A 27,843-nucleotide genomic window follows, 5' to 3' on the forward strand; every position below is an offset into this window, starting at 1 on the left:
TCCTTTTAGGTAATTTCTCACCCGATGGCCGTTCAGAAGTAGATTGTAGAGTGGAAATAAATGTCGATTCTTCGGTTTTTGCTGAGTTGGTTTTGGGTGGTCGTTTCGCTGGTTGTGGTAGCCCGGGTTTGTCAATTTGGTTGCTGACAACCTTCTATTTCGTGGGCCTCGTGCTCAGTCGGTCCTTGACGATTTCTTGTAGGTTGCTTCACTATTCCATTTCTTCACTCAGGCTGCTTGTGTCTGTCTCTGTGTTCCCATCTGTGTCCTGCTAGTTTTGTGTTCTGCTTCTCTCCTGTGTTCTGCTAGTTTTTCCTTGTAAAACTGGGGGATAGATATATCCCCCAAAAAAAGCTCCATTATCTCCCATCAAATCTCTTGGGCTCTGTTTAAACTGTTCTGTCCATTGATTTTCAAATGTCTCCTTTGTCAGCAGTAACTCGATTAGGGTGTGAGAATGTGCTATCACTGGTTTTGCATTGTTTTAGGATTGACCAGTTTTTCTGACCATGATTTCCATTGTGCTTGATTGGGTAATTCGATTATCTCTTAGGGGGTGAATAGCCTGGGGTCTTTAATACACGAATTTGCTTCAGACATTGGCCCCACCCCCTGTATTTGGTAACTCTTTTTCGCAGCCAAAATGCTGTAGAATCTTAAAATCGATATGCTCCTTCCCATAGATGTTTAGGGGATCTCAAGCTTCTGTAATTTAGGTCCATTTTGAATTCCCTTTCTTATGAGTCCAAACACTGGGGGGGGGGGGGGGGTCTCCATGAATGCATCCCCTTCTATCCCCCGCAGGCTTCCTCTGCCCCTTTAAACTCATTTTAAAAGCCCAGAAAGGGATTCTTCTCCTCTGCAGGGGAAAGGTACCTGGAATCTTTGCGAGATATTGGTAAATTCTACATAATGCTACATAGCACTGTTGGTAGTGCCTGGGGCCATGGTGTTCCTTCTTGGTGATATTTGGCAAGCTGTTGTTTCAGAGTTCGATTCATTCGCTCTACTTGTCCTGATTATTGTGGATGATAAGGACAGTACAAATCCCACGTAATGTTCAGTAATCTACAGACTTCTTGGCAGACAGCACCTGTGAAGTGTGTTCCCTCATCTGAGTCAATGCTACTCGGGACTCTCCATCGGGGAATGTAATCCTTACACTTCAGGATGGACACTTCCTGAGGTAATTGTATGGCCTCTAGTAAGTCTCGGACTTCTTTTCCATTTCGGATAGGTGTACCAGCAGCAGTGAGGAATCCTCTTTTCCGCTATAACAGACTCCAAAAGCATAACGTGAATCTGTGTAGACATTAGCTGTCTGTCCTTCTGCTATTCGACAAGCTTCTGACAGGGCCCGTAACTCGGCCTGTTGTGCTGACGTTCCTGAGGGTAAACATCCTTTTACAACTACCTCATATAAGGTTATAACTGCCCATCCTGCTTTTCTGGTACCATTGTCAACAAAGGAGGAACCATCTGTAAACAGGATGAGGTCTGGGTTGTGCAGAGGCTCCACTGCTGCTAAGGCTGCTTTTTCTGTTTCTTTTAAAATCTCCATGCAGTCATGCTCTTCACATTCTCCCCCCTGTTGCTCCCTTGATTCTGACATCGGGAGCATAGTTGTGGGATTAACCGGGCTGACCCGGACGATATGGAGATTAGGAGCTTTCAAAACTGCTGTCCAGCGGGTCCATCTAGCTGCCGTCACCTGAGACATTCTTTTCAAAGACAGCAAAGCATGTACGGTGTGGGGACACTTGACAATCAGCTTTTGGTCGAGGACTAGACCCGCAGTGATCATCACATGTAGCTTCCATGGCCTTAGGCAACTTCCCCATCCGAGAGCTATCGCATCCAGTTTTGCCGAATAATAGCCAATAGGTCTTTGCCGATCCCCATGTTCTTGTGTCAGTATAGCTGTCATATATCCTTCTTTCTCATGGACAAACAGGGTAAATGGCTTACCACTGTCGAACCTCCGGTGCCAGAGGCACCGACCAAAATCCGTTGGCCATATCTATAACCGAGAAATATTTATGTTCTGGTTTGAGGGCATTACAAATGGTGGAGGGATCTGCAACCAAAGGAGCTTTTTGATCAATACACTGGTTAGCTTTCCTATAATCGACAGTCAAATGCCAAGTCTCGTTAGATTTCTGTACCGGCCACACGGGGCTATTGGAGGAGCTATGCGTTTTAATAAGCAGCCCTTGTTTCTCCAATTGCTGAATAACCAGTACGATTCCCGCGATGGCAGTTGGACTGATGGGATACTGTTTAGTGCATGGAGGCTTGGTCCCGGTAAATGACGCAGGCTCCATCTGGAGTAGGCCACAATCGTTCTTATCTTCAGCCCATATCGGGTGTTCCTTCAATTCTTCTTTCTTCAAAGTTCTAATTGACCATGTCACCCGACCATTCTTGAAATGCAACGATGAATCTATTTGGATTAGAACGTCCATTCCTAAAAGGGGTTGATCTACTGGGCCTATGCAGACCGGCGTGGTTAGTTCATGTGGACCCAGCCCTATAAGTACCGGTGTTGTCCTTTTAATTTCCATTTTATGGCCCCCAACTCCATAGGCTGTACGTGCCCTATCATCCAACGACAAAAAGTCTTCATGTTGTAGGGGTAAGCATGTTAATTCCGTCCCTGTGTCTAAAAGACAGTCCACATCCTTATCGCCCACCCTCACAGTTATATATAGCCCATCTCCCCTTTGTTGTATTAGTGCGAGGAGGTGGACCAGGGTGGGCTCCAATCGTTTTTTGCTATCCCAAGTAACTCCTTCTGTTGTTGTATTGTCAGTCGCTTAAATGCTTCTATGAGGTCGGTATCTTGTGACAAGCCTGGTTTGTTGGCTGAATTGTATCCCTGGCTGCGCCCTCTTCCCCAGCCACGACCTTGCTGTTTTGCCCTGCACGTCTTGACCCAGTGACCTTCTTTCCCACAATAATGAAATTTTCCAGGTAATTTTCCGAATAACTGTTTATCGGAATCCTGGGATTTCCATCCCACAGCCTGCAGGGCTCGGACTTTAGCTCCCATATCCCGATCTAATTGGTTACATCGATCCACCTTCCCAGTCCGGTAACACTACCTCAAGCATTTTGGACAGTTCTGGCTTTAGACCTGCCACGAAAGCTGCTTTCAGGGGTCCAAACACTTGTTCATCCATTTCCTCATCCGTATTATTCATACCTGAATGTTCTAGCCACGTGCATCTAAACCGCTCGTCATACTCCAGGACCTCCTCTGTTCCTTTCTGTTGGCAGGCTGCAATTTTCCCCCAGTCTGTCTTAGCTGGACTGAAGGCTTGCAGCCAGTGTTTAATCGCCTCCCATCCTGCGTTTAATTCTTGCTCATCCTGCCCCAAAGCTTCTTCTACCTTGTCGTGCAATTTTCTTCCTTGTGTTTTTGGCACCATTATGGTCAAAATTTGCACTCCGTCCCAGGGATGAAGTTGATATATATTTCTTAAGCAGTCCAATTGGTCCCACGTTTTTACTCCCCCTTTCTTTGGATTGGGCAATTCCTTGGACCATTTATCAATTTTCTCTGGGTCTGCCGGATCATGAACTAAGTATTCTGCATACACCCTTTTCCTTGTTTTTTTGGTTCCGCCCTCATCCGCAGTCTCTTCAGGTTTGACTACAACTCGTCTTTTTTTAAATGGGGCAAAGCGCACCCCTAATTCTTCATCCTCCGAACCTGTATCGTCGGAGGATTCAGAATCCGTATCTATTCCTCGGTCGTGTCTTCGGGTTTGCACTTTTAATTTATCCAAACATGGGTACCCTGGGAATTGACTGATACATTTTCCTTTTCCTATTATTGTCTCTTGACCTAATGATTTTTTTCATTCTTTAATTTCACCTTTAAGATCTTTAACTTCCGCTTCCGACTTTTCAAGTTCAAGTCTTTTCTGTCGCAGCTGTGCACAAACAGTTTGCAATTGGTCCTTTGTACTGGTCAGTTCTCGATCATGTTGGGAACGCATTATAATTTCATTCCGCTTTCGGATCTGTCCCGTAACGGCTAGGGACCATCTAGTTCGCTCTTTATTTTTCATACGGGTCGTTTTTCCCCAGACCTTTTTAATCTCGTCCAAGGACCATTGTCCTTTGGAGGTTCCGTTCTTTTGTTCGATCTTAATACAGCTTTTAGATAAGTTGAATTGTTGCTCTATGTATTCGTTCAACTGTTCGAGGATTTCATCTGTCAAACCCTCAGGTTGTGCCTGCCCGCCTTTAACAGTTGTAGGCAATTCTTTGCTCTTATCTCCTGCTGCCATAATACTGATTTCTTTACTGGGGTCTTGAGTCGTAGGCTTTCCAGCCGCTCAGTGGGTCGGTGATTAATTAACAAACACACCGCCGAAGTTAGACGTCTATGGGACCTCGAGCCGACTACCAACCGGAGGGTTCGCAAACCGGAGGCTTTCAGAATCGCGTTAAGGAGAGGCGAATTTAGACTTTTGACCGAGGACTTTTATAAAGAGGAGTCCTTACCTCAGTATGTAGGTCCGATGTCCAAAATTCAGTTTCTTCCCTCAGCGATCATGTTCGTGACGCCAAAATTGTTAGATCTCTTAATTCCCAATGAAATACGAACTCCGATTGTAGTTTTAATGTAACTTTATTCTGGCAGCAGTAACAAGCTTCTTGCTTTAAGCCAGGCCTTTGTCCTTCTGAGACCACATGGCCAAAACGGCTGTACTTATACCTGGTTCAATTTACAGAAAAGAACTCACCTTCTTTGATCTTATTGGCTCAATTAATAGTCTGTTAACCTTTAATTGGCTCGCTACCCAAGTTCCTAAAATGTCAAGTTGATTGATGACTTAATGCAATGTGGTCTGTGTTTTCTCAAAAACTGCAGCCAGGCTGCAGAGCTTGAATTCTCTATCAAAGGGGTAAGCCATTTAGGACCGAGATGTGGAGAAACTTCTTCACTCAGAGAATTGTGAACCTGTGGAATTCGCTACCACAGAAAGTTGTTGAGGCCAGTTCGTTAGATATATTCAAAAGCGAGTTAGATGTGGCTCTTATGGCTAAAGGGATCAAGGGGTATGGAGAGAAAGCAGGAATGGGGTACTGAAGTTGCATGATCAGCCATGATCATATTGAATGGTGGTGCAGGCTCGAAGGGCCGAATGGCCTACTCCTGCACCTATTTTCTATGTTTCTATGTTCCATAGAAGTGGGCATGATCGTTGGCTCGGGATCACTTACAGGCACATGATCCCGAAGGAGCGCGGGTATGGGACAGTACGCACTCTCTGGGGAATCCAGCCTCGGGGGGGTTTAGTCTTTCTGCACGCCTTCCACACAGATGCTCTGCCCCCCCCCCCCCCTCCCCGCCGGAGGCTGCGATGACATTGGCCTCCGTCGGCCACCGCACGTTTGGTGTTATGGGGACAGGCGCGGGGGCAGTGGCGATGCCAGCCTTGGCCGCCTTAGTTGTTTTGGTGGCCTTGGAGGCAGGGCAGTTTTACATACCTGCCCCACCTCTTTCCAGGTACCGCTCATCATCCGACGTCCAGAAGACGTGGCAGGGAGTCCCTGGTGTTAACCACGAATCCACCCTCCGTGTCCTCCTCCCTCACCAGCTTAACATAAAGCTGGTACTGGAAGGAGAAGACACGACAGAGGAAGGATCTGGCCACCCTGAAGCCGAGCGGGATCGGCGCTATTCGCAACCTCGCCTCCCCTAGTTGCTGTATGTGGGGGAGGAAGAGCTCACTGAGGAAAAAGGGCGGGACATTGGATAATAATTCACTGCGCGGTGGCCTCGAGCGGATCCACCGGCAGGAAGGTCCCGCCAACAGTAGCACCTTATTAAGGACCAGGGACATGGCCCGCTCACATCTTGAGAGGCAGCGGTGGCTGAAGGACCGACGACCCCAGGACGCACGCGTCAGGGGTCATGTTGGGTCGAGTGTAGCTCTTTAGCCCATGTTTTTTGGTGATAAGGGTGAAAGGTGATAGGACAGCAGGAGTGGTTGTAGCTGCCATGTCTGCGTATGTCCTTGCTTGCCCCGTCACCGGCGAAGATGGAGTCGCCATTGCTGTTAATTAGGCCGGAGATTAATATTGCCTTTCCTTACTGAGCAGTTTTAGATAAAAGAAAAATCCCACCTCTCCCCGTGAAGTCAGGATGGGAGAGATGCCTTCTCCCCTCTGCTCAAAAATGGTAAAGGAAACTGTCATGTATTCAACCAGCATTGTAACCCATGTATAATCTGACCTAAGTTGTACACTGTGAGAACAATGACCACTAGGTGGGAGACACTCCTAACCTGGACCTTCAGGTATAAAAGGGGTAGCTCCACCCACCTTCATCACTTGAGTGCTAAGAAATAAAGGACAGGTCACAGACTGACCTTCTCTCAAGCATGGGCCTCGTGTGCATTTATACTGTATAGTAACAATAATAACAAAGGGAGAGGTTGCCTCTCAAAAGCGAGGAAGAGGGAAGGGAGGAGAGAGGGAGGCTGCAGAGGTGGGGTCACCACTTAAAACGGGGCTCGATGGGTTGGTGGGTGTGTTGCAGGGGTGCACTTTCTAGTTATTAAATACAAGTCTTTAGGATCATCTTCGGTAGTGGAGGAGACATCTTCACCCTGGACAGCTGGAACTGCCCAGGCACAGTCCGACAAGTCTTGTTAATGGGAATAGGGAGGAAATCTTCACCCTGACAGGTCCAATAGGGGGGCGGGGTTTATACATATGTGTGGCCTAGTTGATTTTGGAAGAGCACACACACACACTACCAACCCCCCCCCCCCCCACCCCCACACGATCTTTCAGCCTTTATCTTCTTTCCACCCCCCTCTACAGATAATAGTCCTTATGTTGATCTTGGGTGGGTAGTGGTCTCCCTCCTTCCAAACAGAGGTGATTTTCTTCCAGTTGTTGTAGAAGTTGTAGTTGTGGTTCTCCCTCACTCTCCCTCTCCCACTACAGAGAGCCAGCAAGCAAATTACTCCCCTTCTCCCTACTTTCCAGTCGAGCCAGTAGGAATACTGAAGCCTAGTCTTTAGAAGTCTTTATTCACAGAGACACACATTACATCCTGTGCACCCCAAGGTAAGTTCTTCCTTCACAAGCCTGCTCCCATATATATGAACACAAGCACGTCCCCAATTAATACCCACCACCGGAATACAATGAACACGGAACGGCAAAACACGGTATGTTAGTTAGTTCCTATCTACAGCCCATCTACAGCTGCGGAAGCAGCCACCACTAGCCTGTCTTGCTCATTGACTCACACACCAGGAGCCCAGACCCAGAAGCTGCTGTGTGAATGCCTCTCCCACAGTAACTCTCAGCAGTGGCACAGGAACACTTCCTCCTGAGCAATAGTTTTAACTCAACAACTTTACATTTGCTGCAAATCAGTCTCCTGCCACCCCCTCATCTCCGTCACACTTACTCTTACTCTCGGGTGATGTCAGCAAGCACTCCTTCACACAAAGGGCAGTGGGAATCTGGCACTCTGTCCCCCAAAAAACTGTTTGGGGTGGGGGCAATTGAAAATGTAAACACAGATTGAAGGATTTTTGTTAGGCGAGGATATTAAGAGTTACGGAACCAAGCGGTTAACTGGAGTTAAGATACAGATCAGCCGTGATCTAACTGAATGGGGCTGGAGGGGCTGAATGGCTTCCTCCTGTTCACAGGTGCTGGAAAAACTCTGCCCATTGATTAAATATTGATTAGCAGAAATTCCTCATCAGTTCCAGAGACAAGGGAGAGTCGTGTTCCTCCCTTCCTCCCACCGCCCCACTACAAAGCCTCTCACCTACAATCGATGGCAGTGATGAGCTGGGCCCAGCAAACTGCAGCAGGTCCTTTTACTGGCTTTGGTCTTTAAGGCAGTTTGAGTTCGGGCTTCACTCCATCCAATAGAGCTGCTAAATCCCTCAGTCTCAATTCCCAGGAGGGTGGGTGATGGGGGAGGGGGACTGTACGTCTCAGGGTGGGTGATGGGGGAGGGGGGTCTGTACGGCTCAGGGTGGGTGATGGGGAGGGGGCTGTACGGGTGGGTGATGGGAGAGGGGGGCTGTATGTCTCAGGGTGGTTGATGGGGGCGGGGCTGTACGGGTGGGTGATCGGGGGGGCTGTAGGGTGGGTGATGTGGGCGGGGGGCTGTACGTCTCAGGGTGAGTGATGGGGGCGGGGGACTGTACGTCTCAGGGTGAGTGATGGGGGCGGGGGGCTGTACGTCTCAGGGTAAGTGATGGGGGCGGGGGGCTGTACGTCTCAGGGTGAGTGATGGGGGCGGGGGGCTGTACGTCTCAGGGTAAGTGATGGGGGCGGGGGGCTGTACGTCTCAGGGTGAGTGATGGGGTGGGGGGCTATACGTCTCAGGGTGAGTGATGGGGGCGGGGGTCTGTACATCTCAGGGTGAGTGATGGGGCGGGGGGCTGTACAGGTGGGTGATGGGGGAGGAGGCTATACGTCTCAGGGTGGGTGATGGGGAGGGGGGGGGCTGTACATCTCAGGGTGGTTGATGTGGGCGGGGGGCTGTACGGGTGGGTGATCGGGGGGAGGGCTGTAGGATGGGGGTGGGGGTCTGTACGTCTCAAGGTGAGTGATGGGGGCGGGAGGGCTGTACGTCTCAGGGTGAGTGATGGGGCGGGGGGCTGTACAGATGGGTGATGGGGGAGGGGGGCTGTACGTCTCAGGGTGGGGAGGGGGACTGTACAGGTGGGTGATGGGGGAGGGGGCTGTACGTCTCAGGGTGGGTGCTGGGGGAGGGGGTCTGTATGTCTCAGGGTGGGTGCTGGGGGAGAGGGGCTGTACGGGTGGGGGCCGTACGTCTCAGGGTGGGTGATGGGGGGATGGGGTCTGTAGGGTGGGGGATGGGGGCTGTACGTCTCATGTTGCCGTACAAGAGTTACCGTGCTGCAACTAAAAGCCGTGCCCGCGACGTTCTGAAGTTACAGCTAGTTTCAAGTTCTTGATGTGACGGCCCAGAGATTGCTGGAGCAGCGTCTCTCACGGTGAACGCTGTTGGTTAATTTTTCCGTCACCCTTCAGATCGTGTTATTTTTGTGCAGTAACTTGCTGGAAGTATGGATAGGTCAAAGGGGCACCTGGGACCTCGTGAACAATGGGACCAACAGTCTAGCTCCTTCACCATTGAGATTTAAGGATTGAGAAGGAAACAAAGTGAAAGACAGAATGAAATTGGGTGAATTAAAAGTTACATTAGGTACAGAAAGAGAAGTAAAGAGTCCTTTCTGGGCTTCCAAGGTTGAGTGGCAGGCCAGGACCATGAATCACATTATGAACATGAATTACCAGCCCTAAATGGAAGCAACAGGATTAATTTGTATTTTTTTATTGATAGCCAGTAGCTCAGTGGGTAGCACACTCGCCTCTGAGTCAGAAGGTTGTGGGTTCAAGTCCTACTCCAGAGACTTGAGCACAAAATTCTAGGCTGACACTCCAGTGCAGTGCTGAGGGAGTGCCGCACTGTCGGAGGTGCCACATTTTGGATTAGATGTTAAACTAAGGCCCCGTCTGCTCTCTCAGGTGGATGTCCTGCTTTCTGTGGACAGAACATATGTGGGCAGTTTTCCACATTGTCAGGTAGATGCCAGTGTTGTAGCTGTACTGGAACAGCTTGCCTAGAGGCGCGGATAGTGCTGGAGCACAAGTCTTCAGCATGACAGCTGGGATGTTGTCGGTGCCCATAGCCTTTGCTGTATCCAGTGCGCTGAACCGTTTCTTAATATCACATGGAATGAATCGAATTGGCTGAAGACTGGCTTCTGTGATGGTGGAGACCAAGAAGGATCATCCACTTGGCACTTCTGGCTGAAGATGGTTGCAAATGCTTGAGCCTTGTCTTTTGCAGTCACGTGCTGGGCTCCGCCATCATTGAGGATGGGGATCTTCATGGAACCTCCTCCTCCCTCCCGTTAGCTGTTTAGTGGTCCACCACCAATTAATGGCGCAGATCCAGCAACTCCATGACACACAATGTGGCGGCTCACGGCGAGAAGTTAATTGTTTCGCTTTTGTGGAGGCTAATGGCGCAAATCGTTGAGCAATTCATGGCGGATTGGGACTCATGGCGTATCTCATCTTTGCCATGAATTGCTGGGCTTTTCACGGACTATAATGGCGGGTGTCACAAACTCACTTTTCCAGCAATTTCTGAGCCACCATAACTGGTTCTGACAGGCTGAGTCCCCAAGGCACCAAGTTCCTGATTTCAGCACTGTGTTGCAGGGAGGGGCAAGTTTCAAGTTTTCATTACACGGCGCAGTCTGGTGTTGTGAAGCTGAGCTGTGATACTGTTTTCAATGATTTTTTCACCTATATCCCCAGATCCCTTTGCTCTTCTGCCACATTCAGTTTATTTTCTATGGTGTTAATGATACTTCTATTTTGTGCTACAACGGATCGGCAAAAATTGTCCGAAACAATCTTCACAGCTATGGGAACAGGGCGGGTAAATGTGGTCAGGATTATTTGCTCGTGTGGAGTGGAAAACGCCAACATGGACTGTATTATGTATGTAACCCGTGGCAACCGTATCACACCGTCACCAGAGGGCCGCCATCCCAGCATCCCTTGGGAGCATTGTATATAAGCAGGCCTCCCACGCTGTACCAGCACTCTGAAGTTCAATTAAAGGAGCTAAGGTCACTTACTCATTGAATACAGTACTCAATTTCATCCTTTATTATGAGCATAATAATTGGCGACGAGGTAACAAACAACCACGCAAAAATGCAAATAACTGTTGGTATCCTGGAGACATTCTCAGAAGGGGACGATTGGGAGACCTTCATGGAGAGACTCGACCAATACTTCGTGGCCAACGAGCTGGAAGTGGACGAGAACGCTGCTAAACGAAGGGCGATCCTCCTTACCGTCTGTGGGGCAACAACCTATGGCCTCATGAAGAATCTTCTAGCTCCGGTGAAACCAACAACCAAATCCTATGAAGAATTGTGTACACTGGTCTGGGACCACCTAAATCCGAAGGAAAGCGTTTTGATGGCGAGGTATCGGTTCTACACGTGTCAACGTTCGGAGGGCCAGGAAGTGGTGAGTTACGTCACTGAACTAAGGCGCCTTGCAGGACATTGCAAATTCGATGGATTCCTTGAACAAATGCTAAGAGACTTTTTTGTGCTTGGCATTGGCCATGAGGTTATCCTTCGCAAACTATTGACTGTTGAAACACGGAATCTGAGCAAAGCCATAACGATAGTCCAGGCATTTATGTCCACCAGCAACAACACCAAACAAATTTTGCAGCATAAAGAGGTTTTGGCTAGTACCGTGCTCAAAGTAACGTCGTTTTCAAGAAGGAATATACATGGCAGAACGTATACGCCGGCTGATGCTGCAAGACCTCAGATGACCCAGAATCCGCCATCAATCGTTAATGCGAGGCAGTTAACACCTTGTTGGCGTTGTGGAGATGATCATCGGGCCGGTCAATGCCGCTTCAAACACTATGCGTGCAACGGCTGCAGAATAATGCGACACCTCCAGCGAATGTGCAGGCGAGCTGCAAACCACCACATTGCAGAGGAAGATCGATCCACGGTGGATCAGGCTGAACAAGAGACCCGAACCGAGGAGGCAGAAGTGTATGGGGTGCACACCTTCACCATGAAATGTCCACCGATTATGTTATAAGTTGAACTGAATGGAATTCCAATATCCATGGAACTGGACACGGGTGCGAGTCAGTCTATAATGAGCAAAAAGGTCTTCGAGAGGCTGTGGTGCAACAAGGCACACAGGCCCAAGCTCAGCTCCATTCACACCAAGCTAAGAACTTACACCAAAGAGTTGATCCCTGTAATTGGCAGCACAGAAGAAAAAGTCTCCTATGATGGAGCAGTGCATGAACTCCCACTATGGATCGTGCCAAGGAATGGCCCCACACTGTTCGGCAGAAGCTGGCTGGGAAAAATCCGCTGGAACTGGGACGACATCCGAGCGCTTTCGTCTGTCGACGACGCCTATGTGCCCAGATTCTGAGCAGATTCCCATCGTTGTTCGAGCCAGGCATTGGAAGTTTCTCGGGGGCGAAGGTGCAGATCTACTTGGTTCCCGGTACACGACCCATCCAACACAAGGCACGGGCAGTGCCATATATGATGCGAGGGAAAGTGGAAATTGAGCTGGACAGGCTGCAGTGAGAAGGCATCATCGCACCGGTGGAGTTCAACGAGTGGGCCAGTCCAATTCTCCCGGTACTCAAAGGTGACGCCACGGTCAGAATTTGTGGGGACTATAAAGTAACGATTAACCGTTCTTCGCTGCAGGACCAGTACCCGCTACCCAATGCAGACGACCTATTTGTGACCCTGGCTGGAGGAAAGACGTTCACCAAGCTGGACCTGACCTCGGCCTACATGACGCAGGAGCTGGAGGAATCTTCGAAAGGCCTCACCTGCATCAACATGCACAAAGGTCTGTTCATCTATAACAGATGACCGTTTGGTATTCGTTTGGCCGCGACAATTTTCCAACGGAACATGGAGAGCCTGCTAAAGTCGGTTCGTCGCACTGTGGTTTTCCAGGATGACATACTGGTCACAGGTTGGGACACCATCGAACACTTGAAGAACCTGGAAGAGGTTCTAAGTCGGCTAGATCGCGTGGGACTCAGGTTGTAACGTTCAAAGTGAGTTTCCCTGGCGCCAGAGGTCGACTTCTTAGGAAAAAGAATCGCAGCAGAGGGCAACAGACCCACCAATGCCAAGACAGAGGCCATTAGGAAAGCGCCGAGACCACAGAACGTGACGGAGCTGCAGTCGTTTCTGGGACTCCTTAACTATTTCGGTAATTTTCTACCCGGGTTAAGCACCTTGCTAGAATGCCTACATGTGCTACTGTGCAAGGGAGATGACTGGGGATGGGGGAATTCACAAGAGGCTGCCTTTGAGAAAGCCAGAAATCTGTTATGATCAAACAAACTGCTTGTTCTATATAACCCAGGTAAACGATTAGTGCTAGCTTGCGATGCGTCGTCATATGGGGTCGGGTGTGTGTTACAACAGGCTAACGAATCGGGGATTGTGCAACCGGTTGCCTATGCGTCCAGGAGTCTGCCCAAGGTCGAAAGGGCCTACAGCATGGTTGAAAAAGAAGCTCTGGCGTGCATTTACGAGGTTAAAAAAAATGCACCAGTACTTATTTGGCCTCAAGTTCGAGCTTAAAACTGACCACAAGCCGCTCATATCGCTATTCTCAGAGAGCAAAGGGTTCAACACCAATGCCTCTGCCTGCATCCAAGGATGGGCGCTCATGCTGTCGGCATACAACTATGTAATCCGCCACAGACCAGGCAAAGAGAACTGTGCTGATGCTCTCAGTCGGCTACCATTGCCCACCACCGGGGTGGAAATGGCACAGCCTGCAGACTTGCTCATGGTGATGGATGCATTCGAAAACGAAAAGTCACCCGTTACGGCCCGTCAGATCAGGACCTGGACCAGCCAGGATCCTTTACTGTCCCTGGTAAAAAGCTGTGCCCTCCATGGGATCTAGTCCAGGGTCCCAGCGGTGATGCAGTAAGAGATTAAGCCGTTCCAGTGGCACAAAGACAAAATGTCCTTACAGGCAGACTGTCTTTTGTGGGGTAATCGCGTGGTCTTGCCCAAGAAAGGCAGAGAAACGTTCATACGCGACCTACACAGCACCCACCTAGGCATAGTAATGATGAAAGCCATAGCCAGATCCCATGTGTCGTGGCCCGGCATCAACTCAGCTTTGGAATCATGCGTGCGCCCAGTGCAACACTTGCTCTCAATTGAGCAATGCACCCAGAGAGGCACCACTAAGTTTGTGGTCTAGGATCCACGTTGACTATACGGGGCCATTTCTAGGCAAACTGTTCTTGGTTGTCGTGGACGCTTATTCAAAATGGATTGAATGTGTAATAATGTCTGTAAGCACGTCCACCGCCACCATCGAAAGTCTACGAGCCATGTTTGCCACACACGGCCTGCCTGATGTCCTTGTCAGTGACAATGGGCCAGTGCTGAATTCAAGAAATTAATTCCCTGCAATGGAATCAAGCACGTCACATCGGCCCCGTTCAAGCCCGCATCCAACGGCCAGGCAGAACGGGCAGGTCAAACCATCAAGCAAAGCTTGAAACGCGTGTTGGAAGGCTCCCTGCAGACCTGACTATCCCGAGTGCTGCTCAGCTACCACACCAGACCCCACTCACTCACCGGGGTTCCCCCAGCCGAGCTGCTCATGAAAAGGGCGCTCAAAACAAGGCTCTCTCTTGTCCACCCTGATCTCCATGATCACGTCGAGGGCAGGCGGCATCAACAAAGCATGTACCATGATCGCGCAAACTTGTCACGCGATATTGAGGTCAATGACCCTGTGTTTGCACTCAATAATGGACATGGTCCCAAATGACTTGCTGGCACGGTCGTAGCCAAAGAAGGGAGTAGGGTGTTTCAGGTCAAATTGGCCAATGGACTAACGTGCAGAAAGCATTTGGACCAAACCAAATTGCGGTTCACTAACAGCTACGAGCAACCCGAAGAGGACACCATCAACTTCGACCCTCCAACACACACACAAGTGGCAACCGACATCACGTTTGACCACAAAGCCGAACTCACCATCCCCAGCAGCCCAGCGAAGAACCAGCCAACTCACCCACACCTGCACTTGTACCGAGATGATCGACAAGGGAGCGAAAAGCCCCAGATCGTCTCACCCTGTAAATAAGTGTACCATTGACTTTACGAGGGAGTGATGTTATGTATGTAACCCTTGGCAACCTGTATCACACCACCACCAGAGGGCCTACTTGTTGGAGTCCCAAGAGATCCCAGCATCCCTTGGGAGCATGGTATATAAGCAGGCCACCCACGAGGTAGCTGCACTCTGGAGTCTAATTAAAGGAGCTAAGGTCACACTTACTCATTGCATACAGTACTCAGTTTCATCCTTTATTATGAGCATAATAGACTGCATGGGCCCAATGGTCCATTTCCATGTTGGAACCTCAGTGTATTTCAATAAGAATCAGCTCTTGCAATTCCTCACCAACACCTGCAGAGTCACATGGGGAGTCATGCTTTCTTCGCGATCAGGCTGATGTCAAATCATTCAAGTTTCACTCTTGTGTCATCTGAACCCCTCAATTTCTGTCTCCTCCTATTGGAAAATTTGCAGACTGGGCAGTTAAGTGGCAAATTAACTTCAATTTGAGGTGATGCACTTTGGTAAGAAAAATAGAAGTATCACTAACACTGCAGAAAATAAACTGAATGGGGCAGAAGATCAAAGGGATCTGGGAATACAGGTGAACAAATCATTGAAAGCAGCATTGCAGCTCAGCAAAGCAATTAAAATACTAAAACCACTGGGATTTATTTCTAGGGGTATAGAATTCAAAAGTAGTGAACTTATGTTAAACGTGTATAGGACCCTGGTCAGGCTGCAGTTGGAGTACTGTGTACAGTTTTGGTCTCCATACTATAAACGGGATACAGAGCACTGGAGAAAGTACAAAAACATTTACAAGGATGGTGCTTGATGTGAGAGATGATAGCTGTCGAGAGAGATTGGACAGGTTGGGGCTTTTTTCCTGAGAAAAGAGAAGACTGAGAGGTGACCTGATGGAGGTCTTCAAAATGATGAATGGGTCGGACAGGTAGATGTGGAGAGAATGTTTCCACTTGTGGAAGAACCCAAACCTAGGGGCCATCAATACAGGATAGTTACTGATGAGTCCAATAGAGAAATAAGAAGATATTTCTTCACGCAGAGAGCAGTGAGAATGTGGAACTCGTGACCACAGGAAGTGCTTGAGGAAAATCGTTCAGATGCTTTCAAAAGGAAACAAGTCAAGTACATGAGGGAAAAAGGATTAGAAAGATACGCTGACAGGCTGAGATGGAGTAGATGGAATGGGGGGAGACTCGAGTGGATTATAAACACCAGCACAGACTGGTTGGGTCGACGGGGGCCGGTTTCTGTGCGGTATATTCTATGTAATTCTGTGATTTTATGTAATTCTCTAGTATCAGCTGTGGCTCAGTGAGTAGCACACTTGCCTCTGAGTCAGAAGGTTGTGGGTTCATACTCCACTCCATAATCTAGGCTGACACTGAAGGAGTGCTGCACTGTTGGGGTGTCAGGTTTTGGATGTGACAGTTAAACCGAGGCCCGGTCTCTGTTTTTGGGACCTTGCTGTGTGCAAATTGGCTGTCATGTTTGTCTGCAAAACAAAGTGAATACATTTCAAAAGTACTTAGTTGGCTGTGAAGCGCTATAGGGTGACCCGAGGAGCTGAACGGCACTATATAAATGCAAGTTATCTCTGAATATTGTAACATGTGGTTCTGGCTGATAACTCAACAATCCTCTGTGTAACCACCAAAGAGATAATCCTTTGGAGGCAGGAGGAGCGCTTAATCTGTCGGAAAGTGTTTGACCCACTTGGTGCCCTTCACAGCATTGTAGACCGAGATGACGAGATCTGGAAATAAACCGAAGCAATATTTCTCTGGGTGCACAACTATAGTCTGGATTCTGAAAAAAAGCAAATGAGAATAAATATATTTGAGCCAATGAAGATTTTTCTTACTGAGCCCGAAGTGCTGAGTTTTGGTCTTCAGCACTCACCAGGGTTCCAAATATCAATGTTAAAGACATCTAACTGGTCAGCTGGAGTTGCTCCATATAGAGTCAATAGAAATTTACAGCACAGAAGGAGGCCATTGCGGCCCATTGTGTCCGGACCGGCTATCCAGGATAATCCCATATTCCAGCTCTTGGTCCGTAGCCCTGTAGGTTAGGGCACTTCAAGTGCACATCCGTACCCCTGGTTAGGAACAGGTCCCTCAGCATTTCTGCAAGCTTTGAACAGAAACACTGTTGACGCCCGCCCACTGCAAAAGGCAGCAGCTCACACTCGGGTACAATTGCACCGGCGCAAACCGCCAGAGAAGCAGCTGGAACCGCTGTTTGCATCAAAGCTATGGCTGTGGATCAGGGGAGCCCCGCACACACTGCCCTGTGGGGTTTGGATTATCAGGGGAGCCCCGCACACACTGCCCTGTGGGGTTTGGATTATCAGGGGAGCCCCGCACAAACTGCCCTGTGGGGTTTGGGTTATCAGGGGAGCCCCGCACACACTGCCCTGTGGGGTTTGGGTTATCAGGGGAGCCCCGCACACACTGCCCTGTGGGGATTGGATTATCAGGGGAACCACACACTGCCCTGTGGGGATTGGGTTATCAGGGGAACCACACACTGCCCTGTGGGGATTGGATTATCAGGGGAACCACACACTGCCCTGTGGGGATTGGATTATCAGGGGAACCACATACTGCCCTGTGGGGATTGGGTTATCTGGGGAGCTGCGCACACACTCTGCCCTGTGGGGTTTGGGTTATCAGACGAGCCCCGCACACACTGCCCTGTGGGGATTGGGTTATCAGACGAGCCCCGCACACACTGCCCTGTGGGGTTTGGATTATCAGGGGAGCCCCGCACACACTGCCCTGTGGGGTTTGGGTTATCAGGGGAGCCCCGCACACACTGCCCTGTGGGGTTTGGATTATCAGGGGAGCCCCGCACACACTGCCCTGTGGGGTTTGGGTTATCAGGGGAGCCCCGCACACTTTGCCCTGTGGGGATTGGGTTATCAGGGGAGCCCCGCACACACTGCCCTGTGGGGTTTGGGTTATCAGGGGAGCCCCGCATACACTGCCCTGTGGGGATTGGATTATCAGGGGAGCCCCGCACACACTGCCCTGTGGGGATTGGGTTATCAGGGGAGCCCCGCGCACACTGCCCTGTGGGGTTTGGGTTATCAGGGGAGCCCCGCATACACTGCCCTGTGGGGATTGGATTATCAGGGGAACCACACACTGCCCTGTGGGGATTGGGTTATCTGGGGAGCTTCGCACACACTGCTAAGTGGGGATTGGATTATCAGGGGAACCACACACTGCCCTGTGGGGTTTGGGTTATCAGACGAGCCGCGCACACACTGCCCTGTGGGGTTTGGGTTATCAGGGGAGCCCCGCACACACTGCCCTGTGGGGATTGGATTATCAGGGGAACCACACACTGCCCTGTGGGGATTGGGTTATCAGGGGAGCCCCGCCCTGCAGGCACTGCCCTGTGGGGATTGGGTTATCAGGGGAGCCCCGCACACACTGCCCTGTGGGGTTTGGGTTATCAGGGGAGCCCCGCACACACTGCCCTGTGGGGATTGGATTATCAGGGGAGCCCCGCACACACTGCCCTGTGGGGTTTGTGTTATCAGGGGAGCCCCGCACACACTGCCCTGTGGGGATTGGATTATCAGGGGAACCACACACTGCCCTGTGGGGATTGGGTTATCAGGGGAACCACACACTGCCCTGTGGGGATTGGATTATCAGGGGAACCACACACTGCCCTGTGGGGATTGGATTATCAGGGGAACCACATACTGCCCTGTGGGGATTGGGTTATCTGGGGAGCTTCGCACACACTCTGCCCTGTGGGGTTTGGGTTATCAGGGGAGCCCCGCACACACTGCCCTGTGGGGTTTGGATTATCAGGGGAGCCCCGCACACACTGCCCTGTGGGGTTTGGGTTATCAGGGGAGCCCCGCACACTTTGCCCTGTGGGGATTGGGTTATCAGGGGAGCCCCGCACACACTGCCCTGTGGGGTTTGGGTTATCAGGGGAGCCCCGCATACACTGCCCTGTGGGGATTGGATTATCAGGGGAGCCCCGCACACACTGCCCTGTGGGGATTGGGTTATCAGGGGAGCCCCGCGCACACTGCCCTGTGGGGTTTGGGTTATCAGGGGAGCCCCGCACACACTGCCCTGTGGGGATTGGATTATCAGGGGAACCACACACTGCCCTGTGGGGATTGGGTTATCTGGGGAGCTTCGCACACACTGCTAAGTGGGGATTGGATTATCAGGGGAACCACACACTGCCCTGTGGGGTTTGGGTTATCAGACGAGCCCCGCACACACTGCCCTGTGGGGTTTGGGTTATCAGGGGAGCCCCGCACACACTGCCCTGTGGGGATTGGATTATCAGGGGAACCACACACTGCCCTGTGGGGATTGGGTTATCAGGGGAGCCCCGCCCTGCAGGCACTGCCCTGTGGGGATTGGGTTATCAGGGGAGCCCCGCACACACTGCCCTGTGGGGTTTGGGTTATCAGGGGAGCCCCGCACACACTGCCCTGTGGGGATTGGATTATCAGGGGAGCCCCGCACACACTGCCCTGTGGGGTTTGTGTTATCAGGGGAGCCCCGCACACACTGCCCTGTGGGGATTGGATTATCAGGGGAACCACACACTGCCCTGTGGGGATTGGGTTATCAGGGGAACCACACACTGCCCTGTGGGGATTGGATTATCAGGGGAACCACACACTGCCCTGTGGGGATTGGATTATCAGGGGAACCACATACTGCCCTGTGGGGATTGGGTTATCTGGGGAGCTTCGCACACACTCTGCCCTGTGGGGTTTGGGTTATCAGGGGAGCCCCGCACACACTGCCCTGTGGGGATTGGATTATCAGGGGAGCCCCGCACACACTGCCCTGTGGGGATTGGGTTATCAGGGGAGCCCCGCGCACACTGCCCTGTGGGGTTTGGGTTATCAGGGGAGCCCCGCACACACTGCCCTGTGGGGATTGGATTATCAGGGGAACCACACACTGCCCTGTGGGGATTGGGTTATCTGGGGAGCTTCGCACACACTGCTAAGTGGGGATTGGATTATCAGGGGAACCACACACTGCCCTGTGGGGTTTGGGTTATCAGACGAGCCCCGCACACACTGCCCTGTGGGGTTTGGGTTATCAGGGGAGCCCCGCACACACTGCCCTGTGGGGATTGGATTATCAGGGGAACCACACACTGCCCTGTGGGGATTGGGTTATCAGGGGAGCCCCGCCCTGCAGGCACTGCCCTGTGGGGATTGGGTTATCAGGGGAGCCCCGCACACACTGCCCTGTGGGGTTTGGGTTATCAGGGGAGCCCCGCACACACTGCCCTGTGGGGATTGGATTATCAGGGGAGCCCCGCACACACTGCCCTGTGGGGTTTGTGTTATCAGGGGAGCCCCGCACACACTGCCCTGTGGGGATTGGATTATCAGGGGAACCACACACTGCCCTGTGGGGATTGGGTTATCAGGGGAACCACACACTGCCCTGTGGGGATTGGATTATCAGGGGAACCACACACTGCCCTGTGGGGATTGGATTATCAGGGGAACCACATACTGCCCTGTGGGGATTGGGTTATCTGGGGAGCTTCGCACACACTCTGCCCTGTGGGGTTTGGGTTATCAGGGGAGCCCCGCACACACTGCCCTGTGGGGATTGGATTATCAGGGGAGCCCCGCACACACTGCCCTGTGGGGTTTGGGTTATCAGGGGAGCCCCGCACACACTGCCCTGTGGGGATTGGATTATCAGGGGAACCACACACTGCCCTGTGGGGATTGGGTTATCAGGGGAACCACACACTGCCCTGTGGGGATTGGATTATCAGGGGAACCACACACTGCCCTGTGGGGATTGGATTATCGGGGAACCACATACTGCCCTGTGGGGATTGGGTTATCTGGGGAGCTTCGCACACACTCTGCCCTGTGGGGTTTGGGTTATCAGACGAGCCCCGCACACACTGCCCTGTGGGGATTGGGTTATCAGACGAGCCCCGCACACACTGCCCTGTGGGGTTTGGATTATCAGGGGAGCCCCGCACACACTGCCCTGTGGGGTTTGGGTTATCAGGGGAGCCCCGCACACACTGCCCTGTGGGGTTTGGATTATCAGGGGAGCCCCGCACACACTGCCCTGTGGGGTTTGGGTTATCAGGGGAGCCCCGCACACTTTGCCCTGTGGGGATTGGGTTATCAGGGGAGCCCCGCACACACTGCCCTGTGGGGTTTGGGTTATCAGGGGAGCCCCGCATACACTGCCCTGTGGGGATTGGATTATCAGGGGAGCCCCGCACACACTGCCCTGTGGGGATTGGGTTATCAGGGGAGCCCCGCACACACTGCCCTGTGGGGTTTGGGTTATCAGGGGAGCCCCGCACACACTGCCCTGTGGGGATTGGATTATCAGGGGAACCACACACTGCCCTGTGGGGATTGGGTTATCTGGGGAGCTTCGCACACACTGCTAAGTGGGGATTGGATTATCAGGGGAACCACACACTGCCCTGTGGGGTTTGGGTTATCAGACGAGCCCCGCACACACTGCCCTGTGGGGTTTGGGTTATCAGGGGAGCCCCGCACACACTGCCCTGTGGGGATTGGATTATCAGGGGAACCACACACTGCCCTGTGGGGATTGGGTTATCAGGGGAGCCCCGCCCTGCAGGCACTGCCCTGTGGGGATTGGATTACCAGGGGAGCCCCACACACACTCTGCCCTGTGGGGATTGTGTTATCAGGGGAGCCCCGCCCTGCAGGCACTGCCCTGTGGGGATTGTGTTCTCAGGGGAGCCCCGCAAACACTGCCCTGTGGGGATTGGGTTATCAGGAGAGCCCCGCAAACACTGCCCTATAAAAATTGGATTACTAGGGGAACCCCGCCCCGCACATACACTGCCCTGTGGGGATTGGGTTATCAGAGGAGTCCCACACATACTGCCCTGTGGGGGTTGAGTTATCAGGGGAGCCCCGCACACACTGCCCTGTTGGGATTGGATTATCAAGGGAGCCCCGCCCTGCACACAGTGGCCTGTGGGGATTGGGTTATCAGGGGAGCCCCGTCCCGCACACACACTGCCCTGTGGAGATTCGGTTATCAGGAGAGCCCCACCCCGCACACACACTGCCCTGTGAGGATTGGGTTATCAGAGGAGTCCCGCAAACATTGCCCTGTGGGGATTGGGTTATCAGAGGAGTCCTGCACACACTGCCCTGTGGGGATTGGATTATCAGGGGAGCCCCGCCCTGCAGACACTGCCCTGTGGGGATTGGGTTATCAGGGGAGCCCCGCCCTGAAGACACTGCCCTGTGGGGATTGGGTTATCAGGAGAGCCCCGCAAACACAGCCCTGTGGGGATTGGGTTATCAGGGGAGCCCCGCCCCGCACACACACTGCCCTGTGGGGATTCGGTTATCAGGGGAGCTCTGCTCTGCACACACACTACCCTGTGGGGATTGGGTTATCAGGGAGCCCCGCACGCACATTGCCCTGTGGGGATTGTGTTATCAGGGGAGCCCTGCCCTGCAGATACTGCCCTGTGGGGACTGGATTATCAGGGGAGCCCCGCCCCGCACACACTGCCCTGTGGGGATTGGGTTATCAGGGGAGCCCCGCACACACTCTGCCCTGCGGGGATTGTGTTATCAGGGGAGCCCCGCACACACACTGCCCTGTGGGGATTGGGTTATCACGGGAGCCCCGCCATGCACACACACTGCCCTGCGGGGATTGGGTTATCGGGGAGCCCCACACCCACACTGCCCTGTGGGGCTTGGGTTATCAGGGGTGTCCTGCCATGCACACACACTGCCCTGTGGGGATTGGATTATCAGTGGAGCCGAGCCCTGCATACAGTGCCCTGTGGGGATTAGATTATCAGGGGAGCCCCGCCCCGCACCCACACTGCCCTGCGGGGATTGGGTTATCAGGGGAGCCCCGCACACACACTGCCCTGTGGGGATTGGGTTATCACGGGAGCCCCACCATGCACACACACTGCCCTGCGGGGATTGGGTTATCGGGGAGCCCCGCACCCACACTGCCCTGTGGCGATTGGGTTATCAGGGGTGTCCTGCCACGCACACACACTGCCCTGTGGCGATTGGATTATCAGGGTAGCCCCGCCACGCACACACACTCACAATGCCCTGTGGGAATTGGGTTATCGGGGGAGCCCTGGCCCGCACACACTCTGCCCTGTGGGGATTGGGTTATCAGGGGAGCCCTGCTCCGCACACACTGCCCGGTGGGGATTGGGTTATCAGGGGAGCCCTGCACACACACTGCCCTGTGGCGATCAGGTTGAGGTTTAAAAGCCTGTTGATTATCAGAGGAAGTGAAAATGTTCACAATTAACAGAGGTCCATAGTTCGGAGGACCTGAGAAACAGTGACATAGAGTAGAAGATACTGCAACGTGTTCATTTAAATATGAGACTCCCAAAGCAAGTGCGCTACTTGGAACTCCTTGACAGCAAATGAGCCAAAGGTGGACAGAGGAAACGTTACAAGGACACCCTCAAAGCCTCCTTGATAAAGTGCAACATCCCCACTGACACCTTGGAGTCCCTGACCAAAGACCATCTTAAGTGGAGGAAGTGCATCTGGGAGGGCGCTGAGCACCTCGAGCCTCATCGCCGAGAGCATGCAGAAATCAAGCGCAGGCAGTGGAAAGAGCGTGTGGCAAACCTGTCCCACCCACTCTTTCCCTCAATGACTGTCCCACCTGTGACAGGGACTGTGGTTCTCTTATTGGACTGTTCAGCCAGCGAAGGACTCATTCTTAGAGTGGAAGCAAGTCTTCCTCGATTCCAAGGGTCTGCCTATGATTATGATGATGAAGCATGTGAAAAATGCAGGAAGGAGAAAAATCTTATAGGTTCAGGTATCTTATAGTTTAGGAACAACAAGGATGTTCAGAGAAACAATGAGTATAGTCGTGTCAGTAAATTAAGGGAGCCAAGGCTGTAATGGAGATAGATTGGAGTTCTGAGGTGATAGAAGGATCATCTATCCTACATCAACTTTGTACTTGAGTGGGGGGAACCTTGTGACGAATATATTCAATCCTGCGTGGACCTGGGCTTTTGGCAGAAAAAGGAGCATTTGGCATAACTTCAGTGACTCCTACATAAGAACATGAGAAATAGGAGCAGGAGTCAGTCACACGGCCCCTCGAGCTGACACTGCCATACCTTGTCAAGCCCTCTAAAAATGTTATTTGTTTCAATGAGATCACCTCTCATTCTTCTAAACTCCAGAGAGTACAGGCCCGATCTCCTCAAAGGACAACCCTGTCAGCCCAGGGATTGATCTAGTGAACCTTCTGCTGGGCAGTGGGCCCCAGTGAGACCAGTCTGGCCTCTGCTGCCCTCCGTTGTTGACCAGCCGTGTGGAACAGAACCCAGCCAAGGACAATTGTACCGCATCATCTGCACCTCATTAGGGGCTTTTAGTGGGGCAGAAAAGGGGAACAGTTGGCGCTTCATTTTGCTTTAAATCTACACTAAATATTACAAAACAGAAAGGGAAATATTGGCACCAAATTCACATACTCTTCAGGCTTTTCATTAAAATGCTGGCTCAGGTTTCTGATGAATTTCAGGAGGTCACTGGTGGTGTTGTTGTACGCGTTCTCATTCACTTTCTTGCTTTGCCCCATTTTCATGTTGTTTAGGACGTCGCGATCGATCTAAAGTTAAAGGAATATCAGAGTTTTTGTTAAAAAGAAAATGTAATTCACTTTGTTTTCCTTCTGCGATCACATTCCTGCTGCAGCCTCCTGTTGTGCGTGTCCTTCCTCCTCCAGCCCAGGGTGTTGGGTCTTGCTTGTTTGCTATGGCCTCCATCAGAGAGGAGGCACTGTTCCCAATGGCACCACTGGTCCTTGTGACAATTTCCATCCCCCCCAACCCCTTCCTTGAGATGTATCGCTCCACCGTCACTGAGATCAGCTAATGTCTGGTCCTAACACTGCCTTTACCGACCATCCCATCATGGACCCTACCCCAATGTAATCTCCTTCCCCAGCCCATGTACAATCTACCCCATGGACCCCACCCCAATGTAATCTCCTTCCCCAGCCCATGTACAATCTATTCCATGGACCCTACCCCAATGTAATCTCCTTCCCCAGCCCATGTACAATCTACCCCATGGACCCCACCCCAATGTAATCTCCTTCCCCAGCCCATGTACAATCTACCCCATGGACCCTACCCCAATGTAATCTCCTTCCCCAGCCCATGTACAATCTACCCTATCATGGACCCTACCCCAATGTAATCTCCTTCCCCAGCCCATGTACAATCTATCCTATCATGGACCCTACCCTAATGTAATCTCCTTCCCAAGCCCATGTACAATCTATCCTATCATGGACCCTACCCTAATGTAATCTCCTTCCCCAGCCCATGTACAATCGACCCCATGGACCCTACCCCAATGTAATCTCCTTCCCCAGCCCATGTACAATCTATCCTATCATGGACCCTACCCCAATGTAATCTCTTTCCCCTGCCCATGTACAATCTACCCCTTCATGGACTCCAGCTCACATTACTTAATCTGCTGAGAGAAGGTTTTGTAACAAATACTCCCAATTGGCTATTCTCCATATCTCCAAAGTACTCATTTATCCTCAGACCACAGTCATTCGCTGTTAGATCCAGATTTAAGTCCTTTCAGAGCCTCAAGTCCAGTTTTCCAGTAATTTGTGTTTTGTGCTGCCGTCACTAGTGGATTTAGTGAATAATAAAACTCATCATATTGACGTCGCATTTCATAGAAACTACAAGGTGGAAACAGGCTGTTTGCCCAACCAATCCGTGCTGGTGTTTATCCTCATCGGCACATTAATCATCTCCGTCTGACAGCAGCAAGTAACCTGGGATAAAGAAATGGTGCGCTTTTTTCTCAGTTACTTTGAATACAGTGCGGATTTAGCTCCCTATGGGGCACAACGGACATGATTTTTACATTGCGACAGCTGCAAGAAAAATGCAGGGTACAGCACCTTATACATGGCCTCCTTCGACCTTACAAAGGACTTTGACACTGTCAACCGCGAGGGTCTATGGAGCGTCCTCCTCCGTTTCGGATGCCCCCAAAAGTTCATCATCATCCTCCGCTGCTCCACGACGACATGCAGGCCGTGATCCTTACCAATTAATCCATTACAGATCTAATCCACGTCCGGACCGGGGTCAAACAGGGCTGCATCATTGCCCTAACCCTCTTCTCAATCTTCCTCGCTGCCATGCTCCACCTTGCAGTCAACAAGCTCCCTGCTGGAGTGGAACTAAACTACAGAACCAGTGGGAAACTGTTCAACCTTCGCCGTCTCCAGGCCAGGTCTAAGACCACCCCAACCTATTGTCGAGCTACAGTACACGGACGATGCCTGCGTCTGTGCACATACAGTGGCCGAACTCCAAGTCATAGTCAACATATTTACTGAGGCGTACGAAAGCATGGGCCTTACGCTAAACATTCGTAAGACAAAGGTATTCCACCAGTCTGTCATCGCCACACAGTAATCAAGATCCATGGCAAGGCCCTGGACAACGTGGACCATTTCCCATACCTCGGGAGCCTCTTATCAACAAGAGCAAACATTTGACGATGAGATTCAACACTGTCTCCAGTGCGCCAGTGCAGCCTGAGGAAAAGAATGTTTGAAGACCAGGCCCTCAAGTCTGCCACCAAGCTCATGGTCTACAAGGCTGCAGTAATACCCGCCCTCCTGTATGGCTCAGAGACATAGACCATGTACAGTAGACACCTCAAGTCGCTGGAGAAATACCACCGATGATGTCTCCGCAAGATCCTACAAATACCCTGGGAGGACAGACGCACCAACATTAGCGTCCTCAACCAGGCCAACATCCCCAGCATTGAAGCACTGACCACACTTGATCAGCTCCGCTGGGCAGGCCACATTGTTCACATGCCAGAAACGCGACTCCCAAAGCTCTACTCGGAACTCCTTCACGGCAAACGAGCCAAAGGTGGAAAGAGGAAACGTTACAAGGGCACCCTCAAAGCCGCCCTGATAAAGTGCGACATATCCACTGACACCTGGGAGTCCCTGGCCCAAGACCGCCTTAAGTGGAGGAAGTGCATCTGGGAGGGCGCTGAGCACCTCGAGTCTCATCGCCGAGAGCATGCAGAAAACAAGCGCAAGCAGCGGAAAGAGCGAGCGGCAAACCTGTCCCACCCTCCCTTACCCTCAACGACTATCTGTCCCACCTGTGATAGGGACTGTGGTTCTTGAATTGGACTGTTCAGCCACCTAAGGACCCATTTTTAGAGTGGAAGCAAGTCTTCCTCGATTCCGCGATGATTTTGTTTGAAGAAAGACTTGAAAGACTTTTTTGGGCTAGAAATTTGGTGTTGCCCACTTTGAGGCGGTGACGGTGCCACCTTTAGCGCGGGCAATGTTTACAGCCCCAAGAGGAGAGTGAAGCGCTAAGAGAAGTGTTCCACACTGTTCTTCAGGCGCTAACGAAGTGATAGCGCAGGAGGCCTACTCAAATTTTTGCCGCTCGCGCTTGAAGATGAAAAAAAATCCTGGTGAAAATTTCAACAAACCCCACCCACACTTCCCCACTGCTGCAACAAATATATAGAAGTTTAAAAACTGAAGTTTCACCACTTACCTTGCACGGTGGACGATATCGCCCCGGGATCATCGCTGGACCGACTGCTTTCCCCTGCTGGTCTCAGCGGCAGGCCCTACCGCAGGTGAAAGACTAAATTTGGCAAACACGGGGCTACGGGGGCGTTGCACACTCTGTGATGTCACCCAGTGGGTGGGGCTAGTGAGCGCAGCGCAAACTGTCAGCGCCCCCGCTAAACCTTCACTGAAGTTCGCGGCAGGAGCTGACAGCGCGGCGCTCGGGGGGGGGGGGAGGTGTTTAGCGGCACTCTTTGGCGCTAAACAACCGAATTTCGACCCCTTTGCATTTAATTTATTAGTTACAGGAATATTGGAGTTGGGGAAAAGGCTGTATGATCAGGAGGTCATGTGATGAAACTTCTAGGAATACACCCTGCCGAATTAGCAACCCTACACCAACCTGTACTTCTCTTATGCTTACAGGCGGCTCCATTTGAACAAATTG

General features: G+C 51.6%; 1 protein-coding gene across 1 annotated transcript in view; it reads right to left on the reverse strand.

Moving 5' to 3' along the window:
- Positions 1–14,842: 14,842 nt before the first annotated feature.
- LOC139268785 (2-5A-dependent ribonuclease-like) overlaps positions 14,843–27,843 on the reverse strand; it is a 52,338-nt gene continuing 39,337 nt past the window's right edge. The window contains exons 6-7 of the mRNA XM_070887477.1: positions 24,274–24,410; positions 14,843–16,557 (exon numbers count right to left, since the gene is read on the reverse strand). Of these exons, the coding sequence (XP_070743578.1) occupies positions 16,437–16,557; positions 24,274–24,410 (258 nt within the window). The 3' untranslated portion in view covers positions 14,843–16,436. The remainder of the gene's footprint in view (positions 16,558–24,273; positions 24,411–27,843) is intronic.

Source organism: Pristiophorus japonicus, chromosome 8 (genome assembly GCF_044704955.1).
Source record: "Pristiophorus japonicus isolate sPriJap1 chromosome 8, sPriJap1.hap1, whole genome shotgun sequence".
Lineage (NCBI taxonomy): Eukaryota > Metazoa > Chordata > Chondrichthyes > Pristiophoridae > Pristiophorus > Pristiophorus japonicus.